Source organism: Asterias amurensis, chromosome 2 (assembly GCF_032118995.1).
Source record: "Asterias amurensis chromosome 2, ASM3211899v1".
NCBI lineage: Eukaryota > Metazoa > Echinodermata > Asteroidea > Forcipulatida > Asteriidae > Asterias > Asterias amurensis.
In genome coordinates this window covers 27,884,731-27,900,290 of record NC_092649.1, presented here as the reverse complement: position 1 = coordinate 27,900,290, position 15,560 = coordinate 27,884,731, and the positions used below count along the sequence as shown (strand labels likewise).

At 38.9% G+C, this 15,560-nt stretch overlaps 1 protein-coding gene across 2 annotated transcripts in view; it reads right to left on the bottom strand.

Moving 5' to 3' along the window:
* The window catches only part of LOC139954535 (plexin A3-like), an 86,442-nt gene that overhangs the window by 13,959 nt on the left and 56,923 nt on the right, over window positions 1–15,560 (bottom strand). For both annotated transcript variants that reach the window (XM_071954379.1, XM_071954381.1), the window contains exons 9-19: window positions 15,412–15,537; window positions 12,408–12,503; window positions 11,336–11,432; window positions 8,680–8,861; window positions 6,473–6,615; window positions 5,446–5,563; window positions 4,758–4,903; window positions 3,689–3,850; window positions 3,003–3,105; window positions 2,614–2,877; window positions 1,754–1,900 (exon numbers count right to left, since the gene is read on the bottom strand). In XM_071954379.1, the coding sequence (XP_071810480.1) occupies window positions 1,754–1,900; window positions 2,614–2,877; window positions 3,003–3,105; window positions 3,689–3,850; window positions 4,758–4,903; window positions 5,446–5,563; window positions 6,473–6,615; window positions 8,680–8,861; window positions 11,336–11,432; window positions 12,408–12,503; window positions 15,412–15,537 (1,584 nt within the window). The remainder of the gene's footprint in view (window positions 1–1,753; window positions 1,901–2,613; window positions 2,878–3,002; window positions 3,106–3,688; window positions 3,851–4,757; window positions 4,904–5,445; window positions 5,564–6,472; window positions 6,616–8,679; window positions 8,862–11,335; window positions 11,433–12,407; window positions 12,504–15,411; window positions 15,538–15,560) is intronic.

Below are 15,560 nucleotides of genomic sequence, written 5' to 3'. Positions count from 1 at the left end.
TCGAGAGTGGTGTCAGGCTTGATGGACTTGTTCACTTTCTTCTGCTGCAGAAGTCACACTCGGGCGGCCACTCCTTGGCAGGTCGTCCACATTTCCCTGAGCTTGGTAGCCATTCCACCATTTTACTGACCGTCGCTGGTGGCGTTCCAACTTGATGAGCTGCAGCTCGAATCGACATACCGGCTTCTATCAAACCAACGATCCGTCCTCTTTCCTGTTTGGTCAGTTGAGCCATCTTTCCTGTTATCTTGAAACACCTTTCCCTGTCTTACCATAATCAGGGATTCTGGCTCTTAACCCATTTTGTTGTATGCCTCCCATCTTTGACCCCTTTGCTTGGTTACTGAAAATTATTGCTGATGTTCATCGCAACCGATTTATCCAAAACGCGACAAACAAATCATTTATAAAGGGCGGGCAAAAGAAACGCTGATCTTACTCGTCACAATACAACCATTTAGCTTGAATAGGGGCTTTTGCAACTTTTGAAATTCGACCTTAAGCCACTCAAGTACCCATAAATCCACCAAACAACATCGTAGCGCAACATAAGATGTGTCAAAATGTGCAGAAATTAACGGTGAATAGAAATGAATAATTATTTTTTGGCATACTATTTCAGGTTCCGATATATCTGACCATTTGTAAGTGTTTAGATACTTTATTGGCGCAGTTTATATAATAATATAACAACAGCATTTATAAAGTGCCATTATCAAAAAAATTGCTCAAAGGCGCTGTACATTAAAAAGGCAAAAAACACTAAACATTATAAAAGCAAAACAAAGCTAAAACCAAAGAAATTTATAAAACAAGGCAAAAACTGTAAAAGTACAAAAGGTACAATCATACTGTACACATCACAGCAAGAAATGCATTGATTAATCTATACACAAATAGCAGAAAGTCTAGTTATATAATGGAAGGCAGATATAGTTTTTCTATCATTCAAAACCACAGTTTGTGATATTGAATGGTCAGACAGTAGGAGGGTTGACTGCGTGCTGTATAGATGCATTCACCACATGATATCATATGGATGACTAGAATCATCTAACATAGCGCGTGCTTTAACATACAGTTTTTTCCTGCAAGGTTTGTGGAAATACCTTTAAATTGTGATACCTAATCCTTTTATAGCAAAATTGTAATGGTTTTCAAGGTGCTGTTGCGCAATATTTTGCCAAGAATATGCTATTATAGTTAAGAAAAGTTTAAAATGGGAGACAGGCTTACTAAGTGAAATCCATTATATTCTCTTTAACAAATATTTGCAATACCCCAAATTTATTAAATAACAACAACTAGTTTTATAAGTGCTTTATCTACAGGCCTTAAAAAAGCACTTATAATTATTCTTAAGACATGTTTTGTTTTGTTTTAGCTACGAGACCCATTTATGTAGCACCTTAATATCGTTCCCACTACGACTTTGCCCTGCTTATTGTTGGCCGCGATACAGCTACGCTTATTCTGTGCACGTTCAAAGTAAATGTGGGGAGAGACAGCAGCCTCCTGACCTTGGAGATCCCACCCCAACCAAACCACGCTCATGGAGATCCTTCCACATTCGGCCCACGATTGGCCTCGATTTGCCATGCTCTCAGCCTTTTTTTTCCATCAAAGTTGAAGTGGCGCCTATGTGTGACTGGGGTATTTATCAGAGGCCAGAATCATTACTGCCTGTGCACTGAACGCTCAACCACTGTCTGATTTTGATGGATTTTGAATGGTAATAGGTTTGGCAACTCACCCTGACATCATAGATCTCATCTCCTTGATCGTTGTCTGGAACAGGACACGTCAGGTTGTCTCCCTTCTGCGTTAATGATATGCATTCCATACTCCCAACAAACACTTTGACGTCCTTCTCTTGGTATGTTTCCTTCACATAGCGACCCTTAAAATGCAAGATGTAAAGATCATAACTATGTCAGACAATTACTAAGATGCTTTTCCTATTTGTCTGTCTGTTTGTTTGTTTGTTTGTTTGTTTGTTTGTTTGTTTGTTTGTTTGTTTGTTTGTTTGTTTGTTTGTTTGTTTGTTTGTTAAAATAGTAATAGTAACTTCAAGTTCTGGTGGTTAAGATACGGAGTGTGGGTTCAGACCCCGATCGTGACACTTGTGTCCTTCAGTAAGATACTTCACTAAATGGTACCTGCGAGGGTAGAGGTTGATATTGTGTATGAAAAAGCCTTTGGAGCGCTATGGTTGCCCAGGGTGTATACTACCCAGGGAGCTGAGAAAGATCAAAGGGATGTTATTGGCCCAAGGGGTCGATTTCACAAAGAGTTAGGACTCATCTTATCTCGAGTTAGGACGAGTAACTCGTCTTAACTTAGGATTAATCTTAAGGTCCGCATGCTACAGTGCAGGGTTGGGACTCGTCCTAAGTCCTAAGATTAGTCTTAAGTTAAGAAGGGTTTTGTGAAATCGACAGCAGGGCACAATTTTAAAGCACATTGAGCCGGTTATTGTCAAAAGCGCTATACAACAACTAGATATTAACTGTGGATTTTAAATTGGATTTATCTCCCACCACTAAAATTGGTCTAGCCACAACCCTGTTTAAAATAACGGACAACTTAAAATTTACAGAGATCTTTGTGTACCTGAATAGTGATCATCGTCCGTTCTCCGAACTGCACCTCTTTGATGGATCCCTCCTCCTCAAACCGGAAATACTCTGGATCTAAATAAACAGTCATCCTGTAATCCTCATTCTTCTTGTACGTCTCTACTCCATCTAAGATGAAGCCAAAGGTAACCACACCCAACTCAGGTGAGGACAGTCGCGAGTTGTTGCTTGGGGCGAGGAAATCACTTAAATCTGGCGTCTTGCAAGTCATTGACGTGTCTTGGACATCAAAACAGTTCTGTTTCACACAAAAATGATGACTTGTTCAGTGTAAGAATAACACCTTATGGACTGCTTAAGTAGAATGGTTCACAAAGTTTTGTTTTTGTTTGCACATGAAATAGCAGTATATTCTGTACTTACCAATGGTTTAACTGGTGGAAGATCTGGCCGAACATAAAACACCATCTGAGGCTCTTGAATCACATTCAAATGATCACCATTCACTTCCACTAATAATCCACCACTAATAAGGAAAAGACAAATTCTCCATTAGTACTCCACACTAAAAGCAACCCATAAAAGCCAAGTACCAGGATCTTTGGATAAAACAACTCCCTGATAGGGGGTTTTGATAGTTCTTAAAATATTAGTTGAATATAACAAGAGAAGATTACAGAATATAACAAGATGTTGAAAGCTACATAATGGGCCATTCATACTCAAGCAATATTGAACATTTCAGAAATGTCTTCTTCTGTAAGATTCCACCTTAAGAAAATATTTTCTCTATTAATACTGTACCAATAATAAGTAGCTTGATACTTTGCATAGCGAAAACATAACTAACAGAGATTAGGTTTGTAGAAACAACATGTGAACATCTCTTTTTGAGTAGTGTTGATTCTAAAAAGAACCAGTGGTTAACGATTAAACAGTTCAATCACTATGTGTCTTCACAATTCGTCTTCAGGAGAATGCTGGACTGTGTTGCTGGACGCTGCTGTATCAATATAGAACATTTCAAACATCTCTTGTTCTGTAAGATTTAACCTTTAGAAAATACTTTCTATATTAATACTCTGTCAATATTTTGGGGCTAAACTCACCTGAGTATAGTGGTCATCCGATTTACACTGTTTATTACAGGGTCGGCTGCGTATGAGAAGTTACTCTGACTCCTGACCTCACCGAGGTCATCAAAGGTCATCACAACCAAACCCGTAGTGCCTTCCTCAGACTGTGATGTTATGCAGCTAATCTGGGACACACTGCGTACAAAAAGATAAAACATGAACAACAATCTTTTCAAATACACCTTTTAAAGGAACACGTTGCCTTGGATCGGACGAGTTGGTCTATAAAAAAGCGTTTGTAACCGTTTGTTAAAAATGCATATGGTTAGAAAGATAATTCAAAAGTAGAATACAATGATCCACACAAGTTTGCCTCGAAATTGCGTGGTTTTCTTTTTACTGTGCGAACTAACACGGTCGGCCATTTATGGGAGTCAAAAATTTGACTCCCATAAATGGCCGACCGTGTTAGTCGACGAGGTAAAAGGAAAACCGTGCAATTTCGAGGCATGTTTGTGTGGATCATTGTATTCTACTTTTACAGCATCTTTCTACCCATATGCATATTATAACAAACGCTTTTCAAAGACCAACTCGACCGATCCAAGGCAACGTGTTCCTTTAAGTAGGATTTGAAACTTTGCATAGTGGAAGTATAACTTGGAGAGGTTTGCGGTAACATTTTGTGAATATCCCTTTTGAGTAGTGTTAGTTCTGATAAGAACCGACGGTTAACAACTCAACGCTTCGATGAGTCTATGCCTCTCTTAATATTTATGCATGAGGTACGTCACAATGCGAACTCAAAACGAGGCGATGGGCGCAGCCACTGCAAGTGATAGGGGACGAGCGCCCATAGCCTCATTTTGGGAAAGAATTATGCTGTCATGCATAAATATGAAGAGAGGTGTATGCCCTGATCGTCTTCAGGAGAATGCTGGACTGTGTTGCTGGATGCTGCTTAAATACTAGGCTTGGTGGTGTGTGGATAAGCTGGGCTAGGTCAATACAAGTTAAAAGACATATTCACATGGTGTTATCGCAAACCTCTCTTAGAAATACACCCTTTGTAGATTAGGGTATTGATGATGGGATGACTTACTTTGTGGGTCCATCGAGACTGCACGGCATGCCTGCTGCTATGATACTTTGCTGGCTTCCTGCGTTCAGGTCGGTTCCATACAACGTGATCCTGGTTCCTCCTGACTTGGGTCCATCGGCCGGTCTGAAGGAGGTTATTACCGGAACCTTTCCACAAAAGAGAAAAAACAGGAATTTGAGGTCAATTTATGCGATAAGATTACATACTAGCTGCAGATCCAAAGGAGAGGTAAAATCATTAAGTTTTTGGGCTTTGGTGTCTGTAGCAGATCGATGTAGGGTCTGTTTTACATTACCCACATTGAATAGAGCAAACTGAAACCCATTTGTCCCCTTCAAATAAGAGCAGTCTCGCACATACTATTGGGAACCTCTGGTTCAAACTTAGATTGTGTAAGGAAAAACTTTGACAAAAACCCTTGACATCCCATATTCTTCGAAAACATCATTGCCAAAATAAAGGATTCAGAAGGAACAGGGTGGTCGTCCCAAACAACGTTTACTTCACCCTACGTCAAGCACTCTAATCTTATTTGTCCCAACAATTAAGTGTGGAGTGACAAAGCAGAAGAGGATCTGGAAAGATTGATGTCGCTTGGGCAAAAATGCCCAGGGAGTCATGGTTTATGGAGCCCATCGGTTGAAAATGCGCAGAACTTGCTAAAATGATTTAAATAACGAATACTCACCACATATGTAAAGTTGTCTTTGGATTCGGCCTCTTCCGTTGTGGTATTGTTTTTGCCTAACATGACTTTTACACGTCCAGCTGTAACATTTGTACTTGCTTGGGTCAGGCAGACGATTCTGTTGCAGAAAGAAACAAAGATTTGAAATCCTGGGTCTAGGCCTGGGCGACTAGTGAAATTTACTACTCGACTAGTCGCGTTTCAAATAGTAGCGACTATGAAACTTGTCGCGAATAATGTTTAATTCCCAAGATGCATTGCGGCATAATGTTTGCCGCGGGCGCTAAAGTAACAATCATGCTGAAAGAACTGAAGAATTGTGACACTGATTATGTTGTCATGAATAGTCGTGAGCGAAACAATTGGTTCACCAAACAGGTAGTCATGAAATTTTTGTAGTAGCTACGACTATTTTTGTAGTAGTCGTGGCGGCATGACTTATAAGCAGTTTAGTTGTGACTCGACTAAGCAATCAATGGTCATGACTACAACACTAGTCGCACTAGATGCTCAAGCACATGGTTCCACTTTCACAGCTCTATTTACCACAGAATTCTGTGCTTGTGTTGCCCTGTAAAGCACATAATTCTACAAGAACATCGGCCTAATTCTACAAGAGCTTCTTCCATTTGTTATGATCAAAGATCATTTTCTTACGCTGCTCCATTTCTTTGGAATAGTCTTCCTCGGCATATTTGCCTGGCTAGTTCTGTTCACTGTCTGTTTTAAGTCTCTGCTAAAAACACACACATTTGAAGCTGCTTATTTGTAATCTGCTTACTTGTAATCTATCTTTCACTAAATGTCTATTTTATTGTTCTCTTTATGCACTTAGAGGCTTTAGCATTAGACGCTTTCCAAATGTCTATGTTGTTATTACTACTATTAATAATTCTGCAGAAAGCAGAGACTTGAAATTTGGCCTAGGTCACCTACAAGTTGTGTACTGAAAAACAAACAACTGTGACCAGCTTAAAATGGCAAGTTAAAAATATAACTAAATTCCCTAAATTATGACTGGACATACCTCTCCGCCTCGCTGTACTCTTTAACATCACATTTGATTCCGGCTACACTGATCTCTATTACATCATCTCTGCTCTTGCCCAAGTTGTAACCCAAGATAGTCAGGTTGGTGTTCCCTCGAATGTGACCACTTTGAGGATGAAACTAAAATAAAAAAAAGTGAAAAGAAAAAGAAAAAAAAGTTGATCTATTTATTTAGAAACGGACAGAACAGAATCAGTAATGAAAATACATCCCAAAGATGAAACAAAAACTTACCAGAGCCCAAAGCTCTGGTATGGTCAGTCACAACCTCTCAGGAACTCTCAATTTCTCAGTTCAGAAAGAACTTAAAAACTCACCTCTTCAACAATAGGCACTTTAGCAAAATCCTTGTTATTATTATCAAAACATTCAGGCTTTATAATTCAGGAACTTTGAAGGCAATGAGTTGTTCCAATGAAATAACGAGCTAATTACAATTATGCACGCCTACGAACACTATTGGCTGGCAAACGCCATAAAGTTGTTCACTAGGCAGACACACAAACGCGTGTACCTCACGCCCCGGACAAAAAGGCACTATTATATTTTAAGCATTAGTGTGGATTGCTTTTATGAACCTGTTCACAGTTGCCTATTTCTTAAGGCGTGTTGAAATAATGTAATACCACTGGAAACCACACATTTCTATTAAAAAACAATTTTTTTTAAACAGTTGACTTTTAATCACGGTGTCTTGTTTTTTATTGTGCTATATGATAGGTCTCATAATTCAAATGTAGTCCCAAATACCTGGCAGGAAAGTACTGCAAGTTAAAGTGCCTTGAGCGTCACTGAGTGACTGATATGCGTGCTATTTAAGAAGCCACTATTATTGTTATAATTAATCTGTAATGCGTAGTCAAGGAACCTGAAACAGTTGGCCACATCAATCCATTAAGGACATGTCACAGGGTTGATAATTCAAAAACAATGACGCTAAATGGAAGGAAATAACCTTGCTAGTCAGCGTGATTAATTTGACGCCTGTACAACAAATCCCGAGCTGTATTAATCCATGACAACACTAGGTTAGGGTCATGTGGAAGTCCTTAATTCCTCGAGAGATTTAGGGCTTTGTAACAGGAGATGCACGCAAGCTTAATATCCATGGAAAATTAGGCACAACTAACAGTGGCTTCATCAAACTCATCTGAGGAAGCAGTGGCTTCATCAAACTCATCTGAGGAAGCAGTGGCTTCATCAAACTCATCTGAGGAAGCAGTGGCTTCATCAAACTCATCTGAGGAAGCAGTGGCTTCATCAAACTCATCTGAGGAAGCAGTGGCTTCATCAAACTCATCTGAGGAAGCAGTGGCTTCATCAAACTCATCTTAGGATCAGCAAAGTGCCAAGGCAAAACAACTTAATCCATAATGTTTATATAGTTCGCTAGATCTTGAAAGCATCTTTTGAATCCTAACAGATTATTTTTTTAAAGAACCAATCTTCTCCAATTTTCAAAACAGAGTGGAATAACTGGAATAATATTCAAGGATTTTAATCATAACCCTGTCCTACAAATCCATCAACTGACAAAGAGGTGGTTATTAAAGTGAATCCTTGACAACAGTGAATATTTGTTTGACTGTCAATGTTGTTGGCCGATAGTATTGAACCATAAGACAGAAAAACAGACAAACCATCAGGGCCCCATTTCGTAGAGCTGCCTAAGCATAACTTGCTTAGCATAATATTTCTTCCTTGATAAAAACAGGATTACCAACCAAACTTCCACTTGATTTTCAGGATAAGCAAACAACAGCAGAACACCAGCAACAAGCAATATGCAACAAATAGAAATTTGGTTGGTAATCCTGTTTTTATCAGGGAAGAAATTTCATGCCAAGCAAATTTTTGTGCTTAGCAGCTCTATGAAATTGAGCCCAGGACATAGGTGTGTGACTCCATGGAACGCACAAATCGCACTTAAACCAGAAGTCTATGAAAGACAGATAGGTAGACAGACAGACTACCCAAAAACCTCCTGATCGAACGGTAGAATCAGGACGTAATTTTGTCCCATGTTGGCAAGTCATACTTTGACATCAGGGAACACACTTTGGAATTCTCACACTAACCATGGAGGTAGCAGAGCAGAGGTCTATGGACAGACAAACAAACAAATAAACCAACAAACAAACAAACAAACAAACAGACACCCCAACAGACAAACAAACAACCTACCGAGCTGACAGTAGGATCAGGACATAAACCGTCTTCCCCATTCAGCCATGTCTCCTGCTGGCCACACCTTGACTCCATGGAACACTCTCTGGTACTCTCACACCAACCACAATCAAACTTTCTATCCAGCATAAGGCATTTGCCACAGTTAGTTCTTGGCATTGCACACTTGTAGAGGGTAACTACAAGAAAAAAGAAGAGAAAAACTTGTTTTTATTTGTTTTAGGGTGTCATGGCTGAGTGGTTAAGAGCAACGAATTCAAGTTCTGGTGGTTAAGTCATCGGAGTGTGGGTTCCGGTCCTGGTAAGTCCTGACACTTGTCCTTGAGCAAGATACTTTGCTTCTCTTCACCTAGGGATATAAATTAGTACCTGTGAGGGTGGAGGGTAGAGGTTGTTATTGTGTATCAAAAAGTTTTGGGACCCCTATGGTTGCCCAGGTTGTAAACTCCCCAGGGAGCTAATAATAAATAATAATAATAAGACTTGTAATGCGCACATATCCACCCTGCTGGGTGTTCAAGGCGCAGTAAACCAAAACAAAACAAAACAAAACAAAAACACAACACAAAGAAAAACAGACACAACAAAATTAGTCATTGAAAACCTGTGACATAAGATAAGTTTTGAGAAGAGACTTGAATTTTGCGGTACAAAGACAAGATCGAAGATTAAGTGGTAGAGAGTTCCAGATGCGTGGCGCGGCTACAGAAAAAGACCTGTCACCCCATGAGTGTCGAGACTTGGGTTCAATGAGGAGAAGCATGGAACTTGATCGAAGATTCCTTGATGGAGTGTAAACTTGAAGCAGTTCAGAAATATAGTGGGGAGCCTTGCCATTTAGAGCTTTGTGGACAATGAGCATCAGCTTGAAGATGATTCGTTGAGAGATAGGGAGCCAGTGTAGTTGTTTCAGAACGGGGGTGATAGAACAGGATTTTCTAGACAGTGTCACAATGCGGGCAGCAGTATTTTGGAGCCGTTGAAGTCGGGAAATCTGGTTGTTAGGAAGACTGTAGAGAAGAGCATTGCCGTTGTCAAGACGAGAAGTAACAAATGCGTGAATGACCTTTTCAGTGGCACTTTTGTCCAAGTACTTGCGAATCTTACCTATATTCCTGATGTGATATGATGATAAACGAACAATGTTGTTGATGTGTGGCTGAAGTGTCATCGAGAAAGATTAAAGGAATGTTATTGGCCAGAAGACCCGGGCACAAATGTAAAGCGCTATAGAAGAACTTGTTATTAATAACATTTATTTTTTTGAGAATATTTGATGTTTTAAAACTGTTGAAGTTTTTACGCCCAAAATGTGAATGGGTGAGCTGAAGAAAGTAGTTGAAAAGAGTAATTAGAACTCAAAGGTACATTACCAACTCAAAAGAAAACAATAACGGAAAGACGCACACGCTTAAAAATAATTCAAAATTCAGGGTCTTGATGACCCAGGATCTATAGATATCCAGGGCCCAATTTCATGGCTCTGCTTACTGCGGAATTCTGCGCTTTAGATTACCATTCTCTGCTTACATGTAAGTCCCAAATTTCTCAGTAGCTGTGTAAGCCTAGTAACATAAGTACGTCTGCCAACAAGCCGAAATTCCCCGCTAATCCATGAAACACACTTTATGTAAGCACAGAATTCTCTGCTTCCGCAAGCGCCGATTCTTTGCTTAATACAGTAAGCACTGCAGCAGAGTCATGAAATTGGGCCCTTATCTCTTTTGTAACCATAACTCCAGTGAATGTGCGTTTTATTATCATGCCCCTTCCAGGAAATAAACTTGAACTTGACATAACAACTCTCAACTACTAAAAAACAAAATAAGTCAAACAGATTAATATTGTTCACTTCGCAGACCTGCATGCTGCAATGATTTTATAAAAATGTCACGATCCGTGATCAACCCCCAACAGGCACTTTTGTGGTCAATTAAAAACACCATGAGTCTTAAATACCAGACAGCCTGGCATCAGACTTTAAGGACATTTCATATTTCACAGAATTTTGACTCCAACATTGCTACTAGACTATTCACCATTTCCTCTTATAGGAATGGTAAGTTCTTTCCGCATCTGAAAAAAACATTATGAATAGCTCTTCCCTAAAGGAGTTCAACGATAGCTGAATGGGTAGGCACATTGAGCCTAAGCTTGAATGCTATCAGAGAGTGAGGTTATGGTCCCAAAGGTGGCACTTGTATCTCGTTGGCTCCCAGCCCCCTTTCATTGTTACTTTTCATTGAGTGGTCTGCACTTAAGTTTGAGTTTACAACATTAAGCGGGGGAAGGAGGGAATGGAGGGTATTTATTGTCACGTGGCAAAACAATTTTGGCCTGGATTTTAGTACACTCATCATTAAGAGAAGGGGTTTGCCCCAGTCGTTCTAGCACGGTTCGCTGCAGATTTTCCTATCTTGTAAACCGATACAAGATGCTATAAAAATGGATCTTATATTTCAAAATGGTGCTGGTACACCTGTTGTAGAATAACAAAGCTGATAAAAGAATGTTTTAACAACAAATTACTTATAGAGAATCTTTTTTCGGTGGTTGATAACACACAGTCAGGTGGTGTTAAAATAACAACTTAATTAGTTGATGTCATGATGTACAAACAAATTATTAATAGAGAATCTTGAAGGAGTCTTACCGTGTATGTCAGAAGGGTTGTCCAAGAGAAACTTTCCGTCATTCCATCTCATGCTGAACTTAGCCTTGATGAAGCTTTCAGTTGAAGTGTAATTGTACTGTGTAAATAAATAAAAAATCCATCAAACTGAAGTTGAAAAAAGGAAAAGACATATTTAGATAACATTTTACAAATAGAGATGTTTCAAGATCTTTGAAATACAATTCTGTACTTCTAACATTTGATATTAAACAATGATAATCCAGAGGGGAAAAACAACAAATTGTTAAATCAACCGATATTTGTTGTTTTTCATTGAAATGAAAATAACAAACTGAAATTAACAAATACTTGATCAACTTTCTTAGCTAAAGGATGAGCCAAGTAAATACAAAACGGCATTTTCTAAAATGAGCAACTAAGTGATGTCGCCACTATAACACAGCGTTGAGGACTCTAGTCTGAGACTTTTACTCAAGTTGCACTTGAGTCCCATTATAACGAGTCTTGGGACTTGTCTTGAAAGACTTGAGACTTGGGCAATGTGTGAATTGCCGGCTACAGCTTTGGCTACCACTGTCATTAAGGGTCTTGCTAAGGACATCACATACTTCAATGCATGATGATGCGGAAATCTAGCAAAAGCCGTAGCCGACAATTCAGAAACAAACTTGATGACAATGAACAATCGGAAGTAAACACTGCCTCAGGTTTCTTCTTTTTAGATACTTCTTGATTTTTTTTTAAAAAGAAAATGGTGCAATTGAATAACAATTAGTATTTTCTCCACGATCTGTTTATTGTGAAATATTTCTGTGTCTTTTGTTGTTGTATTTGTTTTAGTTCTCCACACTGCACTACTGTCACACACACACAATTACAAACATCTAAACTTACAAACCATTTCACAACAGTTGGTAAAACATCTGCTTTAGATTGACAAAGGTCGTGGGTTCGAAGCCCACCTGAGTAATATGCCTGTGATTTGTTCTTCTTCACAGAACTCAGGAAAGTATAGTGCTTACACATATCGGTGTAAGGATAAAACCGAATAAGACATTTTAGACTTGATGAGAACCCTGCTTTAAAGTACCTTCCTTGGAGAGCATATGATGGCGTTATCTCCCATCTTTGTGGCTGGCGTTGTGATCACTCTGTCCTCATACCTCAGGACGCACTCGTATCCATCCTGTAATAAACAGAATATGGTATCATCATCAGGTTAAAAACCTAGGCATTAGAAGTTTAAGGCATGGCGGGTTCGTTTCTTGGGCACGGCGTCTGGACGAGGAGAGCAGATGTCTTTAATGAGACAGAGAAGTACAGGGAGGTAAACATAATCTTTTAAGGCATGTGTGCTTGTTTTTTGAAAGGGCAAGGGCACTGAGGCATTTTCTCATTGATACAGCCTACAGGGCATCCTATGAGGAAAGGGCAAATTTTGACTGTAATATTTCAAAGACACCAAGGCAATGACCAAGGGGCATGGAGGCAATCGCCTTTGTTGCCTCCATAAAGTAGCAGGCCAGTCTTTAGGGCTTAATCGATGCACTTACACTTATGTAAACTTTAAAAAGAAACTTTGTTTTACCCCAAAGAAAAGACATCTTGAACAGATATTTTACTCAACATTGAAAAATACTTTTTTTGCTTTTCATAAAACATGACTTCTGTTCTTGAAAGCCAATTCAGTGGAAACAATTAACAAAGAGACACCAACTTCCATGAAGGTCATAGATTAATCGTGTAAAATTAAGACAAAAAAAATCTCTTTCCCCTCTTGGGTAGTGCGTGCAGTGCATACTATTCCGCAACTATTGTACATTTTGTAAACTTACTGATTTAAAAAATAAATAATAATATTTTCCTGATGTTTCGACCCTCGAAGGCTAAATTACAACACAACAAACATGAATAGGTATCTAAGTGTAACATAAGCAGTGAAGTGGAAGTAGTGGAAGTACGTGAATATACAGAGAGAGTCAGAAAGCAAACTGATTTTCTTCAGGGTTACTTTTCCACCAAAATAATCAGTGTGATTCACATGTTATTTATTCGCATAGCAGACACAAGTTTCGATTTTGACAAATCAAAGTAATTCTTATCGACATATCGTTGATCCTACCACAAACAGAAATGTATGACTTTTGTCAGTTAGGTCAGTTCGTGGTATGAGCAAGGATATACATCAACTTTCCAACTCATGTTTGAACAAAAACCGATCACCCGAACATTTTCAAGGATTTTAAACGACAAAGTTTAAAACACTTTTTTTTGGAAGCGTCAAGGTCACTCATGCGTGTGAAAATTGACACCAGCTGGAACGTAAATTTTAATGACTTCCTATTCACATGAAATTCCTTGCCCAAACACCAACGCCAGGAAGAAGAAAAAAAACTAAGCCACATTTCCTGACCATTGTCTGAATTAGCCGGAGTCATATTCCACGTTAGGAGTCATATTCCACGGTAACGTCAAAACAAAAACCCGATTTGAGAATGTTGTTTTGGTTATTCACTTGTAATAACTCTTAAGATAGCTAGAAGGTATTTAATCTCAAAAAATCGCTAGTATTTTCTCAACAAGTACAGGAAATGAACCTGCCTGAAATAGCTTAAAAAAATAAACACCGGAAAATAATGGTTGAAACAATATCAACACAACATTCCCTATTATATTACAATTACTTGGTGACTAATAATTTATAACATGTTGAAATATACAATGTTAAAAGAGTTAGAGATTACTGGTGGTTTGGGGGACCTTAAAATGTTGACCTTAACTACTATACACTGTGAGTAAGTCAGTTATTTATACACTGAGATGTCATTTTCAAGGTGGAGGGAATGAACAGTGGAGCTTTTTTTGTTTAATTCAGAAAATGTTAACAAATTTGGATGACCCATGCCACTCACCCCAAAGCAGGCAGGGAGAAACAAATCTTGTTTATTCAAATTTTATTAGTGGAGAAAAGAGGCACTTCTCGGCTAAGAGGAAAGAGGATTGATCCTGTATATTTGGTTTGCGGTAACACCATGTGTGTATCTACTTGCCAGGTAGAGTTGTTCTTAGGGAACTGTCTTGCTATATTCTACTGCCTATTTATAGGGGTTCAGTGGATCCACTGCAGGTCCACTGAACCCCTATAAATAAGCCCACTCTTCTCTTACCTCTTCAGTCTCCTGACGATGACTAGAGCAAGCTAGTCGAAATGTGGAGACCAATTACGAACTGACTCCGCGGCAGTACAGTTAATTACGATCCTATAAGCTAAAGTAGCAGTCCAATCTATTTTCTATACCATCCGCCCTGGTAATAGTTAAAAAGCAGGACAGTTCTTTTCAGAACTGAGAAGTCTCCCGAACCTCCGCTTATCTACTCCGCGGCAGTAGAATATAGCAAGACAGTTCCCTAAGAACAACTCTACCTGGCAAGTAGATACACACATGGTGTTACCGCAAACCAAATATACATTGATACCTCACCATGCAATGCCTCAAATCCTATATAGGATTGATCCTACACTAAGTTTCCCCCTGCAACCATGTATAAACATATATAAGTATTATTCGATGAGTAGTTCTCAATCAGATTCTTCAAACTTCCTCCATACATCTCCACTCATCATCCACAACACAACTAGCTCCTTGTCCCCTTGCCCATACTCGCTATGGTGATAGAGCCTTTTTTTTGTGCCATCTAAAAATTAACTCCCCCGAACTTAAACGGTCTAATGATGATGATGGTGATAGAGCCTTCTTTTTTTTGTGCCATCCAAAAATTAACTCCCCCGAACTTAAACGATCTATGATAGTAGCAAACGTCTCTTAAAATATTTCTATCTAAAATATTTGATGAGAAATAGATAAAACTAATGTCCTGTTGAGCGTTTTATTCAATATATTTTTTAATCGATGTTTTAATCAAAATGTGTATTCGATTTTTCACTATTTTCTCGAGACCCAAATGGGCGCTTGATCACAAACTTCTACAGGTTTGTCAATTTGTGTGTACGGTGGATTACATGAAATGCTTACGATGCCAGCAACTGTTTTGTTAGAATACAAAACAATTCTGTAATGTTCCTTTAAGCTTACCTCTACAGGAAGTCGAGCAGCAATGAGTCTAAACTCGCTGGTTTCACCTGCAGGGAGAAGAATTTCCACACCACTGCCAAGTTCAATTCTTGGGCAAAACTCCTTACCCGTAGTAGTAGTGTTTCCCTATAATTTCAAAAAAAAAAACA